The 24,268-nt window shown below is 38.9% G+C and overlaps 1 protein-coding gene across 7 annotated transcripts in view; it reads left to right on the forward strand.

Moving 5' to 3' along the window:
• Positions 1-24,268, forward strand: part of RBMS3 (RNA binding motif single stranded interacting protein 3) — a 1,057,118-nt gene that overhangs the window by 834,685 nt on the left and 198,165 nt on the right. For all 7 annotated transcript variants that reach the window (XM_073003441.2, XM_078377327.1, XM_073003440.2 and 4 more), the window contains one exon: positions 23,082-23,161. In XM_073003441.2, coding sequence (XP_072859542.2) covers positions 23,082-23,161 — 80 coding nt within the window. The remainder of the gene's footprint in view (positions 1-23,081; positions 23,162-24,268) is intronic.

Consider the following 24,268-nt stretch of genomic DNA (forward strand, 5'->3'; position numbering starts at 1 on the left):
TTACTTTTTTGTAGGGTACATACTCTCTTTGCTAGGCAATTAATGGATCTGTCAGGACTACTTTCAATTAGGTTCTCATTTTTCCACTGTAGTTCCATCCTGTTTTATCACCAGCCAGCAAATGATTTTTTTTTCTGGATTATACAAAAATATATATAAATGCTGGGGTGCATTTTCCCCCAATGAGATTTTTTTTGTACACATGTTTAAAATGTACAAATGTTTAAATAAGTTCATTTTCTCAAGCAATTTTTCCCACACTGAATAAATCATTACGGTATTTATGCATTCTTCAAAATGAATGATTTTTGTTTTGCTGTTTTATTTGCAAACTTTAGAAAAGTACAGTGGTGTTTCAACTTACAACCGCCTTGACTTGCAACCAATTTGAGTTTTAACCAGCTCTGGTCACAACATTTTGCTTTGACTTGAAACAGGTGCTTTGAGATACAACCGGAAAAATGGCCTCCATTGTTCCTTCCCTCTCTCCCTCCTTTCCTGCCCTTTTTTTAACCTTAGAGGTCATCTTAGGTTTTAAAAAAAGTCTCCCCCTAGTGGATGGATTAACCACTTTTGAGATACAACCAGCGCCTTGAGATACAACCAAAAAACGGCCAGAATGGATTAATTGCTTTGTAGTGTATTCCTATATGAAATGGTGCTTTGAGTTACAACCCACTTGAGTTACAACCATCATCCAGAATGAATTAAGTTTGCAACTCAAGGCACCACTGTATGGATTGCAAGGTGTTTTGTCCCCATCAGACAACTGCTTCAACACTCAACACTCTAGAGATGCATCACCAGTTGCACTCCCTCTAAAAATGTTGGGAGTTCTTTGCATTTCCCCCCCAAAATAGGAAATGACAGAAAGTTCTCTTTCCCCCCCTCCTAAATGGCAACAGTAGAAATGTTCTGTCATGGACGCACACAAAATAAATTCTTTCATCTTGTTCTGGAGAAGAATCAGCACTCCTGGAAATTTCCCAGATAAGTGATTCTCAACTTCTTAACTTTTTTTCTGGTAGAGGTTAAAAGGGGTTTGAGGAGCTGCTGAAACAGCCTTGGTGGACCTGCTACAGAACAAATGATTCCCACTCTGGCACACATCACAACCTGACCATCCTTCATAGATGTTTAGTAGTTATATATACTATCCCACAATTTTTCTGCATTCTGTTTACTGTAAAAAAAATAAAACGTAGCCACCTGCACAAGACTCACAACAAGCCCTCCTCTAGTAATGATCACATGGATAAATTGTACAGGAATGGAAGGTTAGGAAAACAAAAGACCCTACGATTCAGTTCCCTTTTCACTTTAAACCTTTGTTAGAAGCGCTTCACGTGTTATGCAGGAATCCTGGCTTGTCTATTATATGAAGGAGGAAAATGTGTGTTGTTTTATGGGTGCACCGAGGGATATGCAAAACTATTTTCCTTCATTTCAGTAGATACTGCTTCCTTGCAGAACAAAGGGAAAATTAGTCTGGTTCACATTAATTCACACTTTCCAAATGAATATGCAAACAGGGATGCAATTATCCTTTGTTCTTCACACTTTTGTAAATGTTATGATGCCATTCTCCAATCAAAAGTGCATACGAACACAAACACACACACGTGCACACACACACACACACACACACACACACACACACACAGAGAGAGAGAGAGAGAGAGAGAGAGAGAGAGAAATAATATACAAATGGCATATATTAGGACAATTGCCTATACTGTATACGCATTTATACATTTTCACAAGGACTTTTAAAGAACTGCAAACAGATGCAGAAATGGAATGGAACAAACTTGTGTTTGGAAATAATTGAAACATTATAAAAAGTGAGACAGATTAATCTGTTCTTACTTTTTAGGTGTCAAACATCTGTAGGCATCAGTATAATGGTTTAATTTCTACACCAATCCAAATCACAATTGTGCAAGTGACTTTCAAAAGGTGTGTGTGCATACATGTGTGTGTAAGATCTTTCAAAGTCTGTGTTGCAATGTATATGTGCTGAAAATGGTTCTTAATAATATCAGTTTACTGAAGTTTTAGGTATATTCATTTATTTACTTTCATTGTCTTGATGTCTGGTATCTTACATTGACCTTCCAGAATTCTCCTTTAAATGGCATTTTAAAATATAAAGCTCTCAAAACAGGACAATAATGAGGGAAATGCTATTGGAATGCTGGCAGGTGCTTGTATAATACTTAATGAGGGAGTGAAGATAAATCAATCACTGTCTGGGCTATGCTCTGCTATCTATTTCTCTCTTCTGCAAATGCTAGATTAATATGGTGTTATGGAACATTTAACTATATCAGAAAATAGCAGTTTGTTTTAAAAAAAGAAAAGGCAGACAGGCAGGCAGGTAGGCCAAGAGGCATGTACTTGTGAAATCACTTGCTATATTACATACTGTCCAAGGAAACCAGTGGTATGGGAAAGCTTTTTTTGGAACTGGGGGCTGCATTTTCTCATAAGAAAGTAATCAGGGGCTATATCAGCCACAGAGATAAAGGCAAAAATGGAGTCTGGCCCCCACATTCATTATTTATCTTGCATTTATTCTCTCTCTTTCTTTCTCTCTCTCTCTCTCTCTCTCTCTCTTTCTCTCTCTCTCTCTCTCTCTCACACACACACACACACACACACACACACACACACACACACACACACACACACACACACACAGCCCTTACTCAGTCATACAAGCATGTCCACAGAAACCTTGACAATCATATGCCCTATTTCATCCACTAACACACCTAGTTTTTCAGACATACCCCAGACTTGTCTACTCAAGCTAGCCAAGACTTCACGTCTTTTGGCAGCTCCTCTGGCTTTGGAATAGAACTGAAAAACACTAGGAGAGGGCATGATGTTTCTGGGGAGGACAAACACAAATATAACCTTGGACATCAACTGTGTGCGGTGTGTGGCAGGGGTCTCCAAACTTTTCAGTATGAGTGCGACATATATTTTACACATTTTCGAGGACCGAAGGTGGAAAGGGGGACCCAAGACAGCAGGGGTGGGAGATTGCTTGGGTTCCCCTTCCCTTAACTTCCTATGCCTGGGCCAGATAAAAAGACAAGGTGGGACGGATGTGGCCTGCGGGCCATAGTTGGGAGACCCCTGGTGTATGGCCTATGAGCTGCCCATATATACTGTATTTTTCGTGTATAAGACTGTGTATTAGACAAAAGATTGAGGGTCATCTTATACACAGAAGTACGCTGAGGAGAGAAGAAAAACAAGTGGAGGAGGAAAGGGATCAAAGCGATTCTGCAGCTCTTTGATCGCTGCTTTCCCCTCCACTTGCTAAGCCCCATAGGGGGAAGCAATGATCAAAAGGCTGCAAGATCATTTTGATTGCTGTTTTCCCTTCTACTTGCTAAGCCCCATGGGGCTTAGCAGATGGAGGGGAAAAGCAGGAACCGAAAGTCTGCAGGATCGCTATGATCGCTGCTTTCCCCTCCACTTGCTAAGCCCCACTGGGCTTAGCAAAAGGAAGAGGAAAGGAATCCAAACAATCCCATGGCTGCACAATGGTGAAAGGGATCAAAGCGATTGTGCAGCCGCAGGATTGCTTTGATCCCTTTCCCCCTTCACTTGCTAAGCTCTGCTCAGACTTTTTAATTTGGGGTTAGAAAACTGGGGGGGGGTGTCTTATACATCAGGGTGTCTTATACACAGAAAAATATGGTAACGTGAAAGGTTACTCTTGTATTTGTAGTAATTGTACTAGTAAGCTCTTTGAACAGTTTATGTCTATCCTATTCATTTTCTGGCCTCTCTGAGTGACTGTTATGTGCTTTCTTTTTTATTTTATTTTTTAACCTGGCACTCATGCATACATGTGTTACTAGACTGGATGTTTACTGATCACAGTACATTACATTAGGTCAAACAGTTTCTTGTTTTCCACTGTACAGACATACCTTGGTTTACGAAATTAATCCATTCTATGCGACATTACGTAATGTGGAAATTTCATAAAGTGAAACACCAACTGTGCTAGGAAAGGGGCGGCACTATTGGTGCAATGTGCCCTGGGAAAACCCTTTGGTACTGCCGGGGGGGGGGGGAATAAAAAAAGGAAACCAAGGCATTATTTTCTATGGATTTCAATTCGTAAACTTAAAACTACCCTGTTTCCCTGAAAATAAGACCTAACCTGAAAATAAGTCCTAGTATGATTTTTCAGGATGCTGGTAATATAAGCCCTAAACCCAAAATAAGTTCCAGTGAAGTGAAACCCCACCCTCCACCATTGTGCAGCAACCAGAAGATGACTGTATTTGAATAAATATAGATTGTTGTACATGAAAAAAATAAAACATCCCCTTAAAATAAGCCCTAATGCAGTTTTTTGAGCAAAAATTAATATAAGACCCTGTCTTATTTTTGGGGAAACCCGGTACATAAACTGAGGTGTTCGCAAACTGAGGTACCATTGTATTAGGTCCATCTTGTTATGCATTTATTAGCATTGGACTGAAAAACACCCACTCTTTCATTGGGACACTGAAAGGAGATAGCGTTTTACAGCAGATGTCTGAAGTTGGCCAGGCCGTCATGTCTTCCAATAATGTTGCATTTGGAAGGGATGGGCAGGAGAGAAAAAGACCCACTGTGACCCAAGCAATGATGCCTTAAGCTATAGCTTCATGAACCTTCTGTGGAAAGAGAGTAATCTCTCTGTGCTCACGTTTATATCTAAAGAACCATAGTCAAAATCCTATTGCAGTAAACTTTTCACATTAGGACAAGTGGAGTTTGTACTCTGTAGGGTGTTACACAGCTAGGAGGTGACTGGATGCCTGACAGACATCTGGCAAAATGCCTCTCACCTTTTCCACAATTATCTTTACACTGTGACGGCTGCGATGATGTCACCTGCCTGTCATTGCTATGGCTGGAGTTCATCTGCCTATAGCAGGACAGGAGGTGGGACTTCAGAGGGAGGAGCTAAGGTATATAAGGGGGAGTGAATGATGTGTGAGTCAGATAGGGACTTGATTAGGGTCTTGTTTGGGACTTAGGGCATGTGCAGGTTATGAGGTACTGTGTTAGTGAAGGTCTGTGTGAGAGAGTGTATGAGGGGATACTTTATTATATTGATTGCCTTGTTTAGTTAATACAGTGATTTACTATTACTTATGTGGTATCAATAAACAATCATTTTATTTTTAAAATCCATACAATTGTCTGAGGAGTCAGATATGTGTGTGGTTGGTAGCAGCGTGTAAAGTGTGTATGTAAGAGTGACGTGAAACCTCCTTTGTGACGTGAGAGGAGGCAGTCACATACACCCTGTCTTATTTTTGGGGAAACCCAGTACATAAAATGAGGTGTTCGCAAACTGAGGTACCATTGTATTAGGTCCATCTTGTTATGCATTTATTAGCATTGGACTGAAAATTATCTTTACACGATCATGTGATCAATAGGAATCTGGAAATTGTTAAGTGGGAAAAATGCATAAGAGTCTAGTTTGTTATGTTTGAATTGGGAATTCAACTGCCTAAGATATGTCTTTCACATTACAGTACATATAATGCATATGTTTGGCAGTGTAGGATTTACAAAGGCAATTATATGTTTGCTTCCTGGACTTTATTTCATGAACCTTGTAAGTCAGAAATCCATATTCTGTGGCTCTCTCCAGGTATTTCTGGACTGTGATACCTGCTGATAATTTATAGGGATGGAATTATGTGTTCAGTGAAGGAAGGAAAATTGCAATATTGTACCACTAACTTTGTATTTGAAGCATCTAATTTTGCTAGGGGCTGCTGGCTAGTCATGTTGCTTATTATTGTAATACATATCTTTTTTCTTTTTCATTTGTGGTTCTATTAGTTGGCATATGAGCATATACAGTTGACTTGGTTCCTTGAGGTCTCTGCACACAATATTTATTTTTGCTATCAATGTGAAGGCTCCATATCACTTTTTAAATGCTAATAACCATGTTGGGGCAATTATGGTAACCAGAGGAAGCAGTACTCCCTTTTAAAATAACATAAATATATGTCTGATAAAAGGATGAACTTTGGTTGCTTTCATAGTTACTGACATTTGGCTTAAATTACCAGGTTGCGTTCAAACAATTGAAACTGATAGTTCATGATTATGGGTATGCAGAATGTGAACACTGAATGGAATTTCTACAGAATAATAGCTCCCTGAAGATTCTTTTTCTCTTCTTGATTTTGCTGAGTGAGAGACACATTCAATGCTTCAAAAAACCTTCTGATTTATTAATGTGGTATATTACTTCTGTGTCCATGATTCAAAACATCAGGAAATGGTCTGATATTGCCTTATAGTATTGTGTCCACATTTCCAGGAAGAAAAAGGATACCAAGCTTTATATAGCAATATATTGACTATTCCAACATCAGCAGTCAAGATAATCTACAGGCTTTCCTCTTGTGCTCACAAGGAAGGGAAACTCCCACAACCTGACTCCCTTTTTTCACCAGTTAACCACATTTCAACCATGAAGCAATTGCCATGAGTGGTTTTTGACAGGTTATCCAAGTATTTATTGGTTGGGATTCAAAGCAATCTGAATGCCTACAAGAAATTTCTCTCTCCCCCCCCCCACTTCTCTCTCTCTCTCTCTCTCTCTCTCTCTCTCTCTCTCTCTCTTCCTCCCTCCCTCCCTCCCTCCCCCTGTCTCTCTTTCTCTCTGTGATTTATTCCTGTGATAAGAAGAAATGTTGTAATTAGCAATTGGTTAGTACAGGTGGAGTTAATTAGTCACTGCCTACATGACTAGTAGAACACAGTTGTGTGAAATAAGCTACCCTGAAGTAAACCACTAATTTGATTGGTTGGTAAAGGTAAAGGTTCCCCTTGACATTTTTAGTCAGTCGTGTCCGACTTGGGGGGGGGTGCTCATCCCCGTTTCCAAGCCATAGAGCCAGTGTTTGTCCGAAGACAGTTTCCGTTGTCACGTGGCTAGCGCGGCTATACACAGAATGCTGTTTGATTGGTTGAAAGAAATATAAATTAAAGGACTAGCTAATGTGTTCTTTATACTTCTTATTTGACTGTCATGGTTAAGTTTTGTCCATTTCACTGCTGAATGTTTAAGTTCCTGTGAGCACTATGTAAATTTGTACAGCATGTAAATATATTGTCTGCACTTATTCCTGCCATCCTTTTTATGACTTACAGTGGGGTCTTGACTTAAGAACGGCTTGAGTTAAGAACATTTTGACTTAAGAACCGCTCTCATAGGAAAATATTGACTTGACTTACATACTTAGATTTGAGTTACGAACTGAAAAAAACCACGTGGGAGGCAGGGAGAGTGCAATATTTGAACTTTCAGTTAACTGTTGGCCAGTGAAAAGGGTGTCTGTCTGCTTCCTCACTCCTCCCCGCGTTTAGAGAGTGGATTGGGAGACAGTCTTCAGACTGCCTGGTACTGCCTGAACTGTATTTTCCCTGCCTTCCCTGAACCTTTCTTGACCTAAGAAAAAAAGAAACAAAATATCCCCCTCTAGTGGTCGAAGGCAGAATAGCAGCTTCCCATTAGTTTCTATGGACGGAAAAGAGCAGATACGGATCAAATGGTTTTCAGTGCATTCCTATGGGAAATGCAGATTTGACCTGAGAACATTTTGACTTGAGAACCGCCTTCCAATACGGATTAAGTTCTCAAGTCAAGACCCCACTGTACTACGCTGGAGATTCTGGTCCACACCTTCGTAAGGAGAAGGCCTCTGCTGATTTTTAAAGCTAACGAGGCTGAAATCCCAATCACCTCTCTGAGTTTCATTAGTTTCTTGAAGTACCAGTAGGATGTTTGGGTAGTTACTAAAGAATAATTTACTGAGCTAGTGCAGTCAGAGATTATGATAGATAGATACAACTTTATTACGGTCAAAAGACTAGCCACAAATAAAACATCAAAATATATAAATATACAGAGGTATACAAAAATATTGGGATCAAATGCAAAGCAATGATTGGTTCTGAGGTGAACAATAACAGCATCAAAACATCCCCCCTAAAGCAATTCCAGAATGTCTAGCAAACTACAGAGGCTCATCTTCTTTTAGGGTCCTTTTTCCAATGCCCATTGCAGAAGTAAGAAATTTGGCAACCCTATGTGTAAGAATGGGATTGAAGTCAGACAGCAGCATATGCATACATTGTTGCTCTGTACAACCAGGAAATCGGCCAATCAGAGGGGAAACAAGTTCTTCGTGTACATCCTTGTAAAATATACACCACCACAGGACGTGTCCAGTTGTTTCTATCTGCTCCATTCCACATGGGCAAAGGCACTTTGCCCAGGGGATCTTTTTATACCATCCCTCCTGCACTGCTGAAGGTAGTGCGTAAAGCTGGGCCAGAGTAAACACCCTTCTATGCCTGGGCTGTTTCAACTAGAAAAAATAAGGTGCTGCTGTAACCTTTTATAAGTTGTCCTCCCTAAGGTAGAATTCTGGGGCACTGCTTAAATCATTTTGTCTCTCAATGCCCTCAATATGCTGCTTAATTATTATCTTTGCCTGTTCCATTCCCATGGTTAACAGAGTCAACCTGGAGGGACCCAAATAAGCTATTTTTTGCTCAATTAACTGAACCCATTTTGACTTTACGGTGTCTTGCAGGATCAGTGGTGCAAGACCAATAGGGAGATAAGACAGTCTGAGCCACTACATGAGAATTCCAATCCATATCCTGGCTTCGATTTTAATGTGACCAGTTTCCCATCTTAGTTTTACATTGGCAACATTTATGGGAACTCCTAACATTGCCCTCAGGAATTTTTATTGCACATGTTCTAAGGATGCAATATTTGGGAAGGGGCCCAATTGGGAGCCATACAGTAGTTGGGCTACTGCTTTTGTGTGGAACAATTTAATGGCCGAGGGAATGTAAGCCCCCCCCCCTTGTTCTCATAAATTGTAATATTGCAGCAGAACTTCTCTGGGCATTTAATGCCACATAATCACCGTGTGCTTTCCTAGAGCCGTTAGATTGGAAAATGACACCTAAATATTTAAATTGGTGGATCTGATCAATTCTATGCTAATTTATCATCCATGTTTGCATTATTGGCCTATTGGAAAAAGACATGATTTTTGTTTTTTGAAAATTAATTATCAAGTCTTTCTGCTCACAATATATAGACAACCTTCGCAATGCTCTTCTAAGCCCAGTTGGGGTCCTAGAGATGGTAGCTGCATCGTTGGCATACAGTAATGTTATACCTCCCTGCGATTTTAGGGGGATGAAAGTCAATATATTTTAACTGATCCACCACAGAATCAATGTAAAAGTTAAACAAATGTGGAGCCAGAAGGCAGCCTTGTTTGACTCCCTTTTGAGTTTGAATGGCATCAGTAAGATGGTCGTGAGCGCTACATCTTATTTTAAGTGAGGTATTTCTATAGAATAATTTGAAGCAGACGCCTGTCAATATTAGAAACCTCTAGTTTCCTCCATAATTTGACCCTTGATATTGAGTGAAAAGCTGCCTTGAGATCTATAAAAGCTACATGGAGTGAAGTTGCTTTATCAGAGGTATATATTTCAATAAGATGTTGTAATATCAAGCATTGGTCAATGGTAGATCGACCTTCCCTGAAGCCTGTCTGCTCTTCTGCAAGTATCTTATCCTGCTCTAGCCAATCTTTGAATTTCCCATATAAGTGCCTGGTATATAATGTACAGATTGCGCTAAAGAGACTAATAGGCCTGTAGTTTGCAGGATCACCTCTCTTTCCCTTCTTAAATATGGGGAGTATGATAGCAAATTCCCAGTTTTCTGGAATTCAGCCAGTAGTATTGATATACATGAATAGCAATGCTAGAACTGGAGCCCAAAATTCTAGGTTTTTTTGACCACCTCTGGAGGAATCAGATCTTCTCCAGGGGCTTTTCCCATTTTCATCTGGGCTATTAAATTGTGTATTTCTGAAGTAGACACTGGTGACCATGGTGGAACATCTTCAAGTGTGCTATTCAACTGGGCCGCATCTGCGTCTTTATATAAGTCTCAAAAGTCCTTCTCCCATGTCTCTGGGTGGATATAAGAATCTGGGAGTGTTGGCCCAGAGGTTGGAGAGATCTTTATCAGTTGCCAGAACAGAGTCAAGTCCTTAGATTTTGCTGCTTGGATCAATTTTTCCCAATTTTCTTTCTGGGCCTCTTTTTTCTTTTGCACTAGTAGCTTTTTATAGGTTTTTTCCCTCTCTCAGAAGGGTTTGGGCCACTTTCAGATCTGAACTTAATTTATAGACTTGATAGGTGCTCTGTAAGACTTTTTTAGCTAGTACACATTCCTTGTCAAACCATGGCTTGATCAGCTAGCACAGTGGTTCTTAACTTTTGTTACTCGGATGTTTTTGAACTGCAACTCCCAGAAACCTCAGCCAGCACAGTTGGTGGTGAAGGCTTCTGGGAGTTGCAGTCCAAAACTCCTGAGTAACCCAAGGTTAAGAACCAGTGAACTAGCAGATCAGCTCCTCATAAGTTTCCACCGAGTTGCTTGTGTGCATTATAGATGTCGTAATGCTTTGCATGGTGTCAGATGCAAGTAGAGGCTGTAGATCCAAGTCCATCTTTGGGGTCCATTTGGCCCAACAGTATATTCCCCCCTCAGGGAGTATCATGGGTAGGGCTTTCATAATTAGTAAGACAGGGAGATGGTCGCTTTGGAATTTTGGGGCTACTTTCAGATTCTCCAGTAATGGAATTAAATTTGATGAAATGATTAAGTAGTCTATTTGGCTCATTCTAGTTCCTGCCAAGTAGGTGAATTCAGCTGAGTAGTCATTCCCATATGCACCATTTAAAATGTGCAGGTTAAACCTGGTGGTCATTTGATGTAGGAGGAGCTGGGCATAATTTGCTTTCCTGTCTTTAGATTGCTGATTAAAAGGAAGTCCATTTAGGCCAAGTGTAGGAGGGTATACTTTATGCAAGTATAGGGTTTGATTGTTAGGGCCTATATGAGCATTGAAGTCCCCTCCCAGAATCACATATGTTTTGGGATAAGAATGAAGCAGCTCTGCTATATAAGCTTCAAATTCTGTCTGCTTTGCTAGAATCTGTGATTTCTTCTTTTGATGGGGTAAATACACATTTATTATCAAGAAAATCCCAATGTTCAAAATGGGCAAGGATAGCCATTGCGTGTTGTTTGAAGGATGGTAGCAGCCTTGTGTTTACATTTTTTATGAATTTTTCCTATGTGAAACCAGCATCTTGGAGTGCTGTTTTTTAATTTTTTTTATTATTTTCACTATAACATAAACATAAAATACATAAACCAAAATACAAATTGACTATGTTCCCCACCACCACAGACAGGACCTCTTGCAATAATCTTTTTCCTCCATCTGTTCTTCTTTTATTGTCTTTTTCTCCAGAACTGCATTGATTCTTGATTTGGAGCTTTCCCTTTTCTTCTTGTTAACACATATTCCAAAAATCTACCCCATATATCATAAAAATTATTCTTTTTCAACTCTCCTTTCTTAACCTTTGAATTACAAGTTAACTTATCATTTATAGCTATATTCCATATTTCATTGTACCATTTGTAATTCATATTTTGATTTCCATTGCTTTGCTATTATTAGTCTAGCTGCTGTTAATAAATTGGTAATCAATTCTTTAGTCATCTTATCATATTCTACATTTTTAAATACTGATAACAAACCAGCAGGCATCCTTCAGTCTCGAGAGACTATGGTAACATGCTCTGTATGGAGGACTTGGAACAGCATTTAGTGTGGCTGAGAAGCCCAATTCGAGAATGACAATCCCTTCCACACTCAAGATAATCTGTCCCCTGTCCAGCTCCCTGATTTTGCTGGTTTTGGGACTGCCTCTTTGCCTCGGCCTGCTGGACAAAGGTGTCTTCAAATTGGGAGAGGCTGTGATGCACTGCCTGCCTCCAGGCTGAATGCTCAGATGTCAAGGTTCCCCATCTGCTGAGGTCCATTCCTAAGGCCTTCAGATCCCGCTTGCAGATATCTGGGGTGATTTCCCTGCACTAATTCTCCATACAGGAGATCCTTTGGAATCTGACCATCAGCCATTCTCACGACATGCCCAAGCCAACGTAGATGTCGCTGTTTCAATAATGTATACATGCTAAAAATTTCAGCTCGTTCTAGGACTACTCTATTTGGAACTTTGTCCTGTCAGGTGGTACCAAAAATGCATTGGAGACAACACATATGGAATGTGTTCAGCTTCCTCTCCTGCCATGCACAAAGGGTCCAGGACTTGTGCAGCACAGGAGTGTGCTCAGGACGCAGGCCCTATAGACCTGGCTCTTGGTATATGCCGTCAGCTTCTTACTGAGCCATACTCTTTGTGAGTCTAGAGAACATGGTAGCTGCTTTTCCATTGCATTTATCCAGTTGACATATAGGGAGAGAGTGTCAGAGACTGTTGAGCCAAGGTACACAAGGTCTTGAACAACCTCAAATTCTTGCGTGGAGATGGTAATAAAGGGGGGTGAGTCCACGCCCTGGCCCATAACTTGTGTTTTCTTCAGGCTGATTGTTAGTCCAGTGTCTTGGCAGGCCTTGCTAAAATGATTCATGAGTTGTTGGAGGTCTTCAGCAGAGTGGGCAACAATGGCTGCATCATCGGCGAAGAGGAAGTCCCGCATGCATTTCAGCTGGACTTTAGTTTTTGCTCTCAATCTAGAGAAATTAAAGAGCTTTCCATCTGCTGTAGTCCAGAGATAGACACCTTCTGTTGCAGTTCCAAAGGCGTGCTTCAGCATGACAGCAAAAAAAAAAAAAAAAAAAAAAAAATCCCAAACAGGGTTGGCACAAGGACACAGCCCTGTTGCACTCCGCTTCAGATGTCAAAGGGATCTGATGTTAAGCAATCAAAAACTACAGTGCCCCTCATTTCCTCATGAAAGTACCTGATGATGTTAAGGAGTCAAGGTGGACATCCAATCTTGGGAAATATTTTAAAACGCCGTCCTTGCTAATCAAATCAAAGGCTCTTTTAGGATCTATGAAGGCCACAAAGACTAGCTATCATTCTTCCCTACATTTCACCTGCAACTGTCTGAGGGAGAATACTATGTTGATTACGGATCTATTAGCTCAAAATCCACACTGTGATTCTGGATAGACTCTGTCTGCAAGCACCTGGAGTCTCTTCAGTACAACAAGGGCAAGCAGCTTCCCTACAACGCTGAGAAGAGAGATGCCACGGTAGTTATTGCAGTCGCCCCATCTCCTTTGTTCTTATACATGTGGTGATGTTTGCATCCTTCATCTCCTGTGGTACTCCACCTTCCCTCCAGCAAAGATGAAAGACTTCATGCAGTTCGGTGGTGATGATCTCTTTTCAGCACTTCCGCACTTCAACAGGGATGTTATCCTTCTCTTCAACAGGGATGTTATCCTTGCTGGAGGCAAGGGAATCCAAGGCCGCTTTTATTTCTGCTAAAGTTGGTTCACTGTCCAACTCTTCCAAGACAGGCAGGCACTCAATGTTATTTAATGCCTCTTCGGTTACTACATTCTCTCTGGAATATAGCTCAGAGTAGTGCTGCACCCAGCAGTCCATCTGCTGTGCTCAGTCCTGGATGATCACGCCTGTAGCACATTTCAAGGGAGCAGATCTCTTCTGTATTGGACCTAAAGCCTACTTGATACCATCATACATTCCCTTGATGTTACCTGTGTCTGCTGCTATCTGTATCTGAGAGCAGAGCTGTAGCCAACAATCGTTGGAACATCTCCTGGTGGCCTGTTGGACTTTGCTACGAGCAGCTCGAAGAGCCTGCAAGTTGTACTCACTGGGAGAGGCTTTGTATGCTGCTAGAGCTTTCCTCTTTTCCTCGATAGCTGGCATTAACTCCTCTGAATGGGCTTCAAACCAGTCTGCCATCTTTTTTGGTCTTCTTGCCAAATGTGGACAGGGTGATATTATGAACAGCGTTCTTGAAACGTTCTCATCGCTTAGGTGCATTTGCATCAGCCAGGCCTGGAAGAGTTTCCTCAAGCACTTGGGCAAATTCCTCCACTTTTCTTTGATTCTTTTCTTTGCCAGGTAGGTGGGGCTCCTCTGCCTTGGAAGGCAGCCCATCTAGGAGAAGGAAAACTGATTTCAAAACTCCACTGCCTTGTGGCTATATCCACTGAATGAAAAGGCTTCAGGAGTTAACCTTGAGGCAAAATCTGGAGCCGGAGGCAGTTTGGGTCTTTCTGGCAACTCCTGCGACATCGTTGGAACCAATTGTATTGGCTCTTGCCTTTCCATTGAACTATTTCAGTGATGTGGAGAGGGGGGGGTTGCTGCGTGGGTAACAGCCTATCCTCCATATTATTTTACCCAGGCTTCATGCTCTGGAGAAGACACTCCAGCTTCGCATACAGCGTCAAAATAACATGGGTAGTAGCAGTTACCAGTTATAAGTCTTTGCTCAATTGGTGTAGAGCTTTACGCCAGGGGTTACTTCCAATGGTGGGAGAGATCATTGCACCTCACTAGGTAGCTAACACCCACATTATGCTGGGCAGTCCCCAACCAATAAGGTGCTACCTTGCCACAGTTTGTTAACCTCATAGAGTACGTGGGGTTTAGGGTGAAAGTCAACAAGCAGATCGATAAACCTGCACCATGCAACAATCATAAGAAACCATCTGCCCTAAAGTTGGGTGCCTGGCATGTTCAGACAATGCCACCTGGCTTTTCTGACAACGGCTTTTCTGATGACCTGCAGGAAATGGACGACGTGTGCAAGACAACTCTTATCGACATGGAACTGAGTAGATTGCAGATGGACATTGTTGCCCTGCAAGAGATGAGATTGCCAGACTCGGGATCTGTCAAAGAAAAAAACTTATCATTCTTCTGGCAGGGAAAACCATTGAATGAGACCAGGGAATATAGTGTTCGCTTTGCAGTCAGAAATACTCTTCTGAGATCCATTGTTCCACCTACTGTGGGGAGTGAAAGAATCCTGTCTCTGCAGCTCCACTCATCAGCGGGACCAGTGAGTTCAGCCGAAGATCTGGAACCTGAGGGGTTAACTGTAGCTGAGGAGAATGCTGAGCGATTAGAAGCACAGACAGCTGAATTGTCACCAGATTCTCCTCCACCAGTAGCCAGGGTAAGGGCTAGGCTTCGACAAAGACTTATGACGCAAAGGTCAGAGGATCGGCTGAATGCTACCCGCAGAAACATCCGGTCAGCTAGTCCTGAGTTTTGACAGGATGAAAAGGCTTCCATCAGTTCAATGACTATTTTGCTATATAATCAGCTCCCAGACAACTGGGAAGCTTGTGGAAGCAACAAGTCAATTCCTCTGGCTCACATCCACACTCCTGCTCATCTTGGACCTTGTCTTCTGGAGCCTCGGTTTTGGACTCTGACTTCTGACTATGGTTTGTGTTTTGGCTCTGACATTTTGGTATCTGTTTTGTGTCTAGTGGACTTCTGATACTGGACTGGTTTATTGGACTTTTGCCTGTTAAAACCGGTCACCTTCATTAGTGCATATGCACCAACACTGTCATCCATAACAGAAAGGAAAGACAAATTCTACAATGATCTGGCAGCTATTATCAAAAAAGTCCCTGAAAGAGAGCCACTATTCATTCTCAGCGACTTTAACGCTAGAGTTGGTGCTGATCATGATTCTTAGCCCACTTGTCTAGGTCATTTTGGCATTGGGAAGATGAACGAAAATGGCCAACACTTGCTGCAGTTTTGCTGTTATTATGATCTTTGTTGCAAAGGGATCTCAGGATTACATTCTGTATCTTTTTCACATATGTCATTTAATTCTTTGAAGATTAATTTCCAAAACCTTTGTACTTTTTCACATTCCCACCACATATGAAAATATGTACCAATTTCCTTCTCACATTTCCAACAGACATTGAGATAACTAGCGTTTATTTTATTTTATTTTGTTAGTGTTAAATACCACATTAAGCCCAATTTAAAAAATTTCTCTTATTCTCACTCATATAAATCTTAAAACCCTCATTTTCCACATCTTCCTCCATTCTTCCTCATTTATTCTTTTTCCAAAGTCTTGTTTCCATACTAACTTCAATCCTATTTTCTTCCTCTTCTAAGTCAAGCAGGAATCCATATATTTTACTCACTGTACCCTTTACTGAATCAGTCACCTGAATATCTTCATATGAGAATAGAAATTGTTCATACTTCATGTATTCTCTACCTTTGTTATATTTATTTACCCATTCATTAGACCGTCTTTCTAATTGCACATAATTCAACCATGAAATATTCTTATTCTGAAGGATTTGTTTCATTTGATCTTTCAATCTCATTTTATAAGACCAGTCTTTCAATCTAATCACTTTTTTCTTTAAATAATTCCACATACACTTTCATATTAATAGGAAAATTGTCTAATTCAGTCACTAATTCTAGTGGAGAGTTAAATGGACATAAACACTTTCTATATTTATACAATATGTTTAACATTGTTTTTAAAAATGGGTTATTAATTTCACTTACTTTATATTTCTTAACCATATCAAATAGATATTTTTCAATATACATCTGTAATTTGATGATTCAATTTTCCACCAAATTAACCTTTCTGAGTTGTATTTAATTTCACTAATAAACCTAAACTGATTAGCCAAATAATAATTCTTTATACAGTGGAGCCCCACAAGACAGGTGCTCTGTTGAACGATGAAACCACTTGACGTCAATGTTTTTGCGATCGCAAAACGATGTTCCCTATGGGGGAATTTCGCTTTGCGATGATCGGTTCCCTGCTTTGGGAACCGATACTTGCCAAGCGATGATTTTTTAAATAGCTGATCAGCGGTTTCAAAATGGCCACCTGCTGTTTTCTGGGACGGATTACTTGCTGCACAGGCAGCAAAAATGGCCACACTATGGAGGATCTTTGCTGGACAGTGAGTTCCCAGCCCATAGGAATGCATTAACCAGGTTTTAATGCGTTTCTATGGGCTTTTTAAAATCGCTTTATGACATTTTCGTTCTACAGCAATTTCGCTGGAACAAATTAACGTTGTAATGCGAGGCACCACTGTATTTGATAAACCTATACTACCTGTTTATTATTTTATACAAATACTTTTTATTTATTCCTGCTTTCTTTCTTTCATTAAAATATGTTTTAATCATTCCTTGCCAAGATTTCAAATCTTCCTCTGTTAACTGTATTGCTAACATTCTAAATAATTTTATTTTTGGTAAAATTTTAATTTTTATCAATGCAATCCTTCCAAACCAGGAAAGTTTTAAATTATTGTATTCCTGTAATGTCGTTTTAATTTTCTCTTTTAATTTATTATAATTATGTTCCTCTATTTTTGAGTGTCTTTTACTAAGTCAATACCTAAATATTTAAAATTTACATATCTTAAATTCATATTTCTCAGCAAACCTTTCTTGTTCTAATTTATTATGATTAAATTCTATCTATACTTTCTAATGGATTTTCCACTATCAATAGGGAATCATCAGCAAATAAATTAATCTTTGTTTTATTATTTTCTCCTATACCTTCAATTAAATCATCATTTCTTATTACATTCACTAACATTTCAATAATCAAACAAAATAGAACTGGAGAAAGGGGGCAACTTTGTCTAGTGCCTTGGCCTAGAGCTATCTGTTCTGTCATCCCATCATTAACTATTACTGCAGAAGTATTCTCCACATATAATTGGTCTATTATTCCCCTAAATTTCTTTCCAAAACCCCAGCCCTTTAAAAGAATCTTTAATGTAGGCCATTCTACAGAATCAAATGCCTTAAAAATATCTAATGATAGAATACCTGCCTTTGATTTGTCTTTTTTTATATTATATATAATATTCAAAACCCACCTGGTTAAATTTTCCATTTGTCTTCCCTTTAAAAACCCATTCTGATCACCTTTAATATATTTTGTAATAAACTTGTTCATTCTATTCGCCAATATTGCAGTAAATATCTTTGCATCTTGGTTTAATAATGAAATAGGTCTGTAAGAACTTGGATCTGTTAAATCTTTGTTGGGTTTTGGAATAAGAGTTAATAATGAATGTTTCCAAGAGTCTGGTATTTTCTCGCCTTCCAATATCTCATTATAAAGTATTTTTAACTTAGGGAACAAAATTGATTTAAAAGCTTTATAATATTCCGATCCCATTCCATCAAAGCCTGGAGTTTTACCATTTTTTAGTTTATTAGTAATCTCTATAATCTTTTCATCTTTTATCTCTTTTTCTAATTCTCTTTTATCGTCCCTAACAGTTTTAACATTTTCTTTAATATAATTTTCCATATCTTCTTTCAATATACTATTACCTTTATATACATTTTGACAGAATTCTTGTATTATCTTTAATTTTTCCTTCATTAGACTATAATTCTTTCCCGATTTATCTTTAAACACTCTAATTGTATTTTTTGATCTTTTAGTTTGGGCTATTCTAGCTAAAAGCTTTGAATTTTTATTACTATATTTTAAAAAAAATTCCTCTTAGCATGTATCAAGTCCCTCTGGACCTTTTCTAACTCTACACTTTCAAATTCCTTCCTTTTGCCTTGAATTTCTAACAATTTTTTATTATCCCTATCTATAAAGTATTTACTTTCTAAGTCTTTTAATGGTTCTTCTATTTTTATATATATTTTATTTTCTCAATCTTTCTATGCTATAGGATTCTCTTATAGCAATTCGTCTCATAACAACTTTCATCATGTCCCATACCACTTCTATTTTATTCCCACCTGCTTCATTGATTGACCACAATGACAACCATTCTTTCTTAACTCTATCCACTACATCTGTATACTGAAAAATATTGGAGTCTATTCTCCATCTTCTAGCTTCTCTATAGTCCTTCCTAGCTTTTCTCTCCATCACCATCAACACATGATCCCTTATTTTTTTCACATTAATATTTGTATCTACTACTTTTGAAATTAAATTTTGCAATATAACCATAAAATCTATTCTTGAGTAACTATTATGTACAGAAGAATAATACGTAAACCTTCTTTCATCCCCCTTCAGTTCTCTCCATATATCTTTTAGATCTGTACTTCTTTTATTCAACTCATCTTTTTTACATACAGATTTATCCTTTACCTTATCCAAAACCATATTGAAATCTCCTGCCATAATCACATATCCCTTTCTAACCTTCTCCATCTCTTTAATCACAGTTTTATAAAATTCTCCTTGATTCATATTTGGTACATAAACACTAATTTGTAATCTTCCCCCATTTGACCTTGTATTATCAAATATCTACCATTACTATCTTTTACTACTTCTTTTACTGCAAATTCACAATATTTAGATATCAATATCACTACAAAACTTGTAGATCCATGACTGGGGGGAGGGGTAAATAATCCAGTAGAGGTTGAAAATTCCCCCGAATCTGCTCCAATGGAGATGCTTAAGATTTAATCTACAGTTTCTGTGTACAGAGCATTTTTACCACCACTAAGTATGGGCCTATCAGGGATGATTTCTAGTTTCATGTTTTTTTACCCTCCAGATAGTAGTGTGAATGTAATATCCACAGTGTACACTCTTGTTAATACAGGGCTAGAAAACAACATCAACAAATAAATGGGCCAGAGGATGCCATGGCCACCTTAAAGCCTGGACTTCTCTCATAGCAATAGCTTGGAAAGTTACTTTAAAATAATAATTTATTACACAAGTCACAGAAACTCCCCATCCCACTCCTGTAAACTCATTGTCATTAATGTTGTGATGGAAACAAGTGTAGATTATGTTGTTTCTTCTATATTGCTTTCTTTAATAGTTTCACTAACCAAGATAAAAAAAGACCCTTTAAAAACATCCACTCAAGATGCTGTGAAAAAGCATTTCCAGCCCTCCAAAATAAGGAGAAAATGTAATGAGTAATTAATTAATTACATGCCATCCAGTCAATTCCAATTGGAGGGCTAGAAGGTATACAATATTCAGAAGTGGTTTACCAGTCCCTTCTCCTGGATGAGCACTGGGATTGTGCAACTTCCCCAGGACTACACAGGCTGACTGTTTTCCTGGGACACATGCTGGATATTAAACTTCCAATCTCTGGCTCTTCAGTTAGGTGCTTTGTCTCACTGAGCTATCTAGCTAGTGTAATGGGCAAACTATTCACGAAAAAATGGCATGCACTTACCAGCCATTTTTTAAAGACATAACATTATTTTTTCACTACCTCCTGGAAATAAAGTGCTATTTGTATCATGGCTACTTTTAGGTAAGTCTGTCCACTGTTGTCCCTTGCTTTATATGACTTGAAAGAATTCCAGGTGACGTAGATGAAAATGGGCACGATGGTAGCATCTGAAAGGAGCATATTGCTACTGCTTTGTCTATTCTGTTTCTTTTTCAGATGGAATGGATGGTACTAGTACCTGTTTCAACTGAAATGTGTGCCAGATAGCTAGGCCTGGCATTTGAGAACTGTTAATTGTGAAACCTAAGAAGAAAATGGACCTGCTTTTTCTAAGGCGACTGGATAATCCAGGGATGCTCCCACTCATTCAAGAGTGCTCTGGGTTTCACTTTTATTCTTCTCCCACATAAAATCCACAATGTGCACAGAAAATTGGCAGCTTCTCTATAGCATTCTTTGCTGGGAATACTTTGGGTTGTTAAAATGGGCTCCCGTGTATTACAATGAAATTGTCACTGCTGCGCGGAACAGCATAACATGGCTTGACACTCCACACCCGCAGCTACAGAAAACAGACTTTTATTGCATTTTTTTTCTTTCTGCGGCAAGAGTCTCTGAAGACTCACTGCAGACATGTGCTTAGTTAAATCTGAATGAAGCCAAAATGAACAATCTTGGCTTCACTCTTTTCTGTTAGTAGAAACGCCCCACCCTATGTGTTCGAGGCAGTGGGGTTGGGGGGGAGAGAATAGGGCTACAAAAGACTGCAGTGATTGCAAGCCAAGAGGGACACTTTTACTGCCTTCTCCTGAAACAAAGTAACATAAATTTTGATACTGTTAATCATCCTCTATTCATGGTCTGAAAAACTCTCTGAAAAATTCTGCAGAAGAATGCGGATCGTCCTAAAAGCCCTGTGTTTAGACTCCAGAAAACATCTTTGTTTTCCGGAATTATCACTTCCTCTCAGTTTTTAACTGCAGTTTTTTCCCCTCACCAGTGCTTTATATTAATACATTGTGAAAGGAAGTTGAGCTACAAGTGTGAAACTAGGCTGAAATTCTTAGAATTTTCTTGCTGGAGGGACATCAAGATAGCAACCAAAAATTAAAGTGGCAAGCAGTGGGGCAGGGGGTAGGAAATAAACAGGTAGAGCTGGGTAGTCTGGCCAGGCTCTCTCTCTCTCTCTCTCTTAAATTGTGGTCTGCTTAGGGTAGCCACTTAGTTATGTTACATACACTCACTAAGAAGGTAAATATTTGCCTTAAGAGCCACATGCTTATTTAGAGAGAGAGAGAGAGAGAGATGTAACTGACCACTCTTGCGCTGCAAAGAAATTCTGCTAGGTATTTGAGATGAGTTTTTTTCCCCACAAAGCTTGAAATGGCAGCAAATCAGTGAGGAAAGCAGCTCACAAGCAGAATTGGTTAATATAAATTATCTCATGTGATGGTCCTTCATGGATAAGGTCAGATCAGGGTTGGAGAGGATAAAACCTCTATGGAATATCTGTTTCAGGTGATCTGTATCCCAGGTTAGGCTACTAACTGTGATGCAAATTTTATTCATTTGTTTGTATAATGTTTGTCGTGTCACTTCCTCACACAGAACATGCTTACCGCTCATGGCCTGTAATTTGTTCTCTCTCTTCTTTCCCAACACTAAATTGCTCAAGACCATATGATAAATATCTTTTCGGACATACAGTATATTGCAACTATGATCTTTTAGTACATTCTAAAAGACCCTAGTTCTATTCAGATCTATCCACTACTCATTATTATGTATTTTTTAGTTTCTTTTACATTTACATGTGCTATCTTCCCTGAATACCCTAGGAATTAGCTAAATGTAAAATCTGATTAAAACTAGTAATTACTGTACTAATTTGCTACCTAAATGAAATAGCTTCTTAGAAGTCCCATTTTAAATTTAGCATTCTTTGTATTCCCTTGCTTATTGTTAGGAATGTTGGATTATCCACAATATTTAACTTGATGTGAAGTTTACACTTATACCTGTGTAAGTAAGAGTATGAAAAATATGTTACTGAATCTTGACAAAAGTGTTTGAGGTGGAAATTGCTACAGGATACAGAGTAGTTCTGGCTATCAAGGGAGCAGAAACATGGTGAAGAAAATAATTATAGAAACAACTATTTTAAAAATAACAGAGTTTGTTATTCTCAGAAAGCATTGGCCCACTAACTGTTGCTGCCATTTAACAACAGCAGCAACCACCAGCACCAGTGAATCCTTGCTTGTTCTATGAAAAATACATTTATTGCTATTTTCCTTACTTATTTAAATATAAATCTTACAATTTTCCAGCTTATCTCTACTAATTTAGCTTCCCCTTCTTTATTGCTTTTATTATAGTTGAGGTAGTTCAGTTCTGTGTCTCTGTGAAAAAGGGTTTAAAGTACTAAAAATAAAAGTTCTAGCACATATGCAAGAGCAATGTGGAATAACCCAGTGGCAAGTGGCCCAGAGAATAAGACTCTATAGACCATTGTCACCATAAGTGGCCCACGGTCTGAGGAAAAGGTTTGCTTGAAATTTAGGTGTGACACCACATCCCCTCTTTTGTTCTGACTATGATCCACCCCTTATTCACCCACAAAGACGCATATGCATCCCAGTGATAATGAATGTTCTGTCTTCTTCTACTGTGAAGATCCATAGGACTGATTTCTGAAAGTTTTCATTCCTCCACGTACCTTTTTCTTGACAACTGTGAACTGATAATAATAATAATAATAATAATAATAATAATAATAATAATAATAATAATAATAATAATAATAATAATAATAATAATAATAATAATAATAATAATAATAATAATAATAATAATAATAATAATAATTCTCTTTATTTATTGCTTCTCCCCCAGGATGGAATCTACTGAAAAATGTGAAGTAGTTATTCAGCATTTTAATGGAAAGTACCTGAAAACGCCCCCTGGTGTGCCGGGTAAGTCTTCCTGTTCATTGTTCATTTAATTAAAACTCAGCAAAGCCAAAAGATGTGAAATGAAATGAAAATATAGAAATGCTGGGGCTGCAAGATTTTTAAAGTATCTTTGCATCGCCACATGGAATCTTATAGTCCTGGTTCGATATGAAGTGTCATTCATTCATCCATTGGGGAAGTTCATAAACATCTTATGTGAGTTTGATATTTGACATACAGGTCATCCTTATTTTGAGGGTGACTGAATTGTGAATGATTCAAACATTCAGTAAATCAGCCTGAATGACATTATTTTATTATCTGGCCTATTTGTGCCCCACAGGAACCTGTTGAGAACTGTAGGGCTTTGATGTATTGTAGAGAACCAATTTCTCCAGCTGCTTAGACTGCAAAAGGCTGGGTGTGTGAACAAATAAAGTTCTAAATCAAGAAAGGACTGGTCTCTTCCCATGCCTTCAAATATTTCTTATTTAAAAATCAGTTCAAGAAGGGTAGTTGTATTTAAAAATAAACAGGACAATACTGTATAAGCAGTCTTCTGTATTCAGGGTCAGATAGCATGTTAAATGGAAATGTTTACTTCCTGCAATGTTTTTCCTCCAGGCATGGAAATCTGTAAAAACAAATACTTGAGAGATAGGGTGGCTCTGCAGCAACAGAAGACATTCTTATCTCCCAGGGACCAGTTGCAAAAGTAAAGCAAGCTAATTTGTGGATTTAGGCCACCTCATGTTACAATTTTTCCTCTCCCAGGTCCTCTGCTTCAAATGACATTTTAATAGTATAGCTTGTCCTGGGTTCCAGTAAGTTGCCTACAAGGAGAAGTCTAGTTCTTCATGCCAAGGCTTCCACCATGGGCATAAATGAGGACAAAAGGCAAATCTGGCTCAAAAACCTTGATTTCATGGGATGAGTCTCAGAAAGTAGAAGGGAGGATGGTTAACAGCAAAGAGGTTACTGAGCAGTGGAGTCGTTGACAAGCAAGGGATTTTGAGGACCTGGTCATCAAAGTTATGAAAGTTAGGTGATGAAACTTGTTGGAAGAGTCAATTTCTCTCAGTCTAACCTGCCTCATAGGGTTGTTTAGAGGATAAACAGGAAGAAAAA

This window comes from Pogona vitticeps, chromosome 6 (assembly GCF_051106095.1).
Source record: "Pogona vitticeps strain Pit_001003342236 chromosome 6, PviZW2.1, whole genome shotgun sequence".
Taxonomy (NCBI): domain Eukaryota; kingdom Metazoa; phylum Chordata; class Lepidosauria; order Squamata; family Agamidae; genus Pogona; species Pogona vitticeps.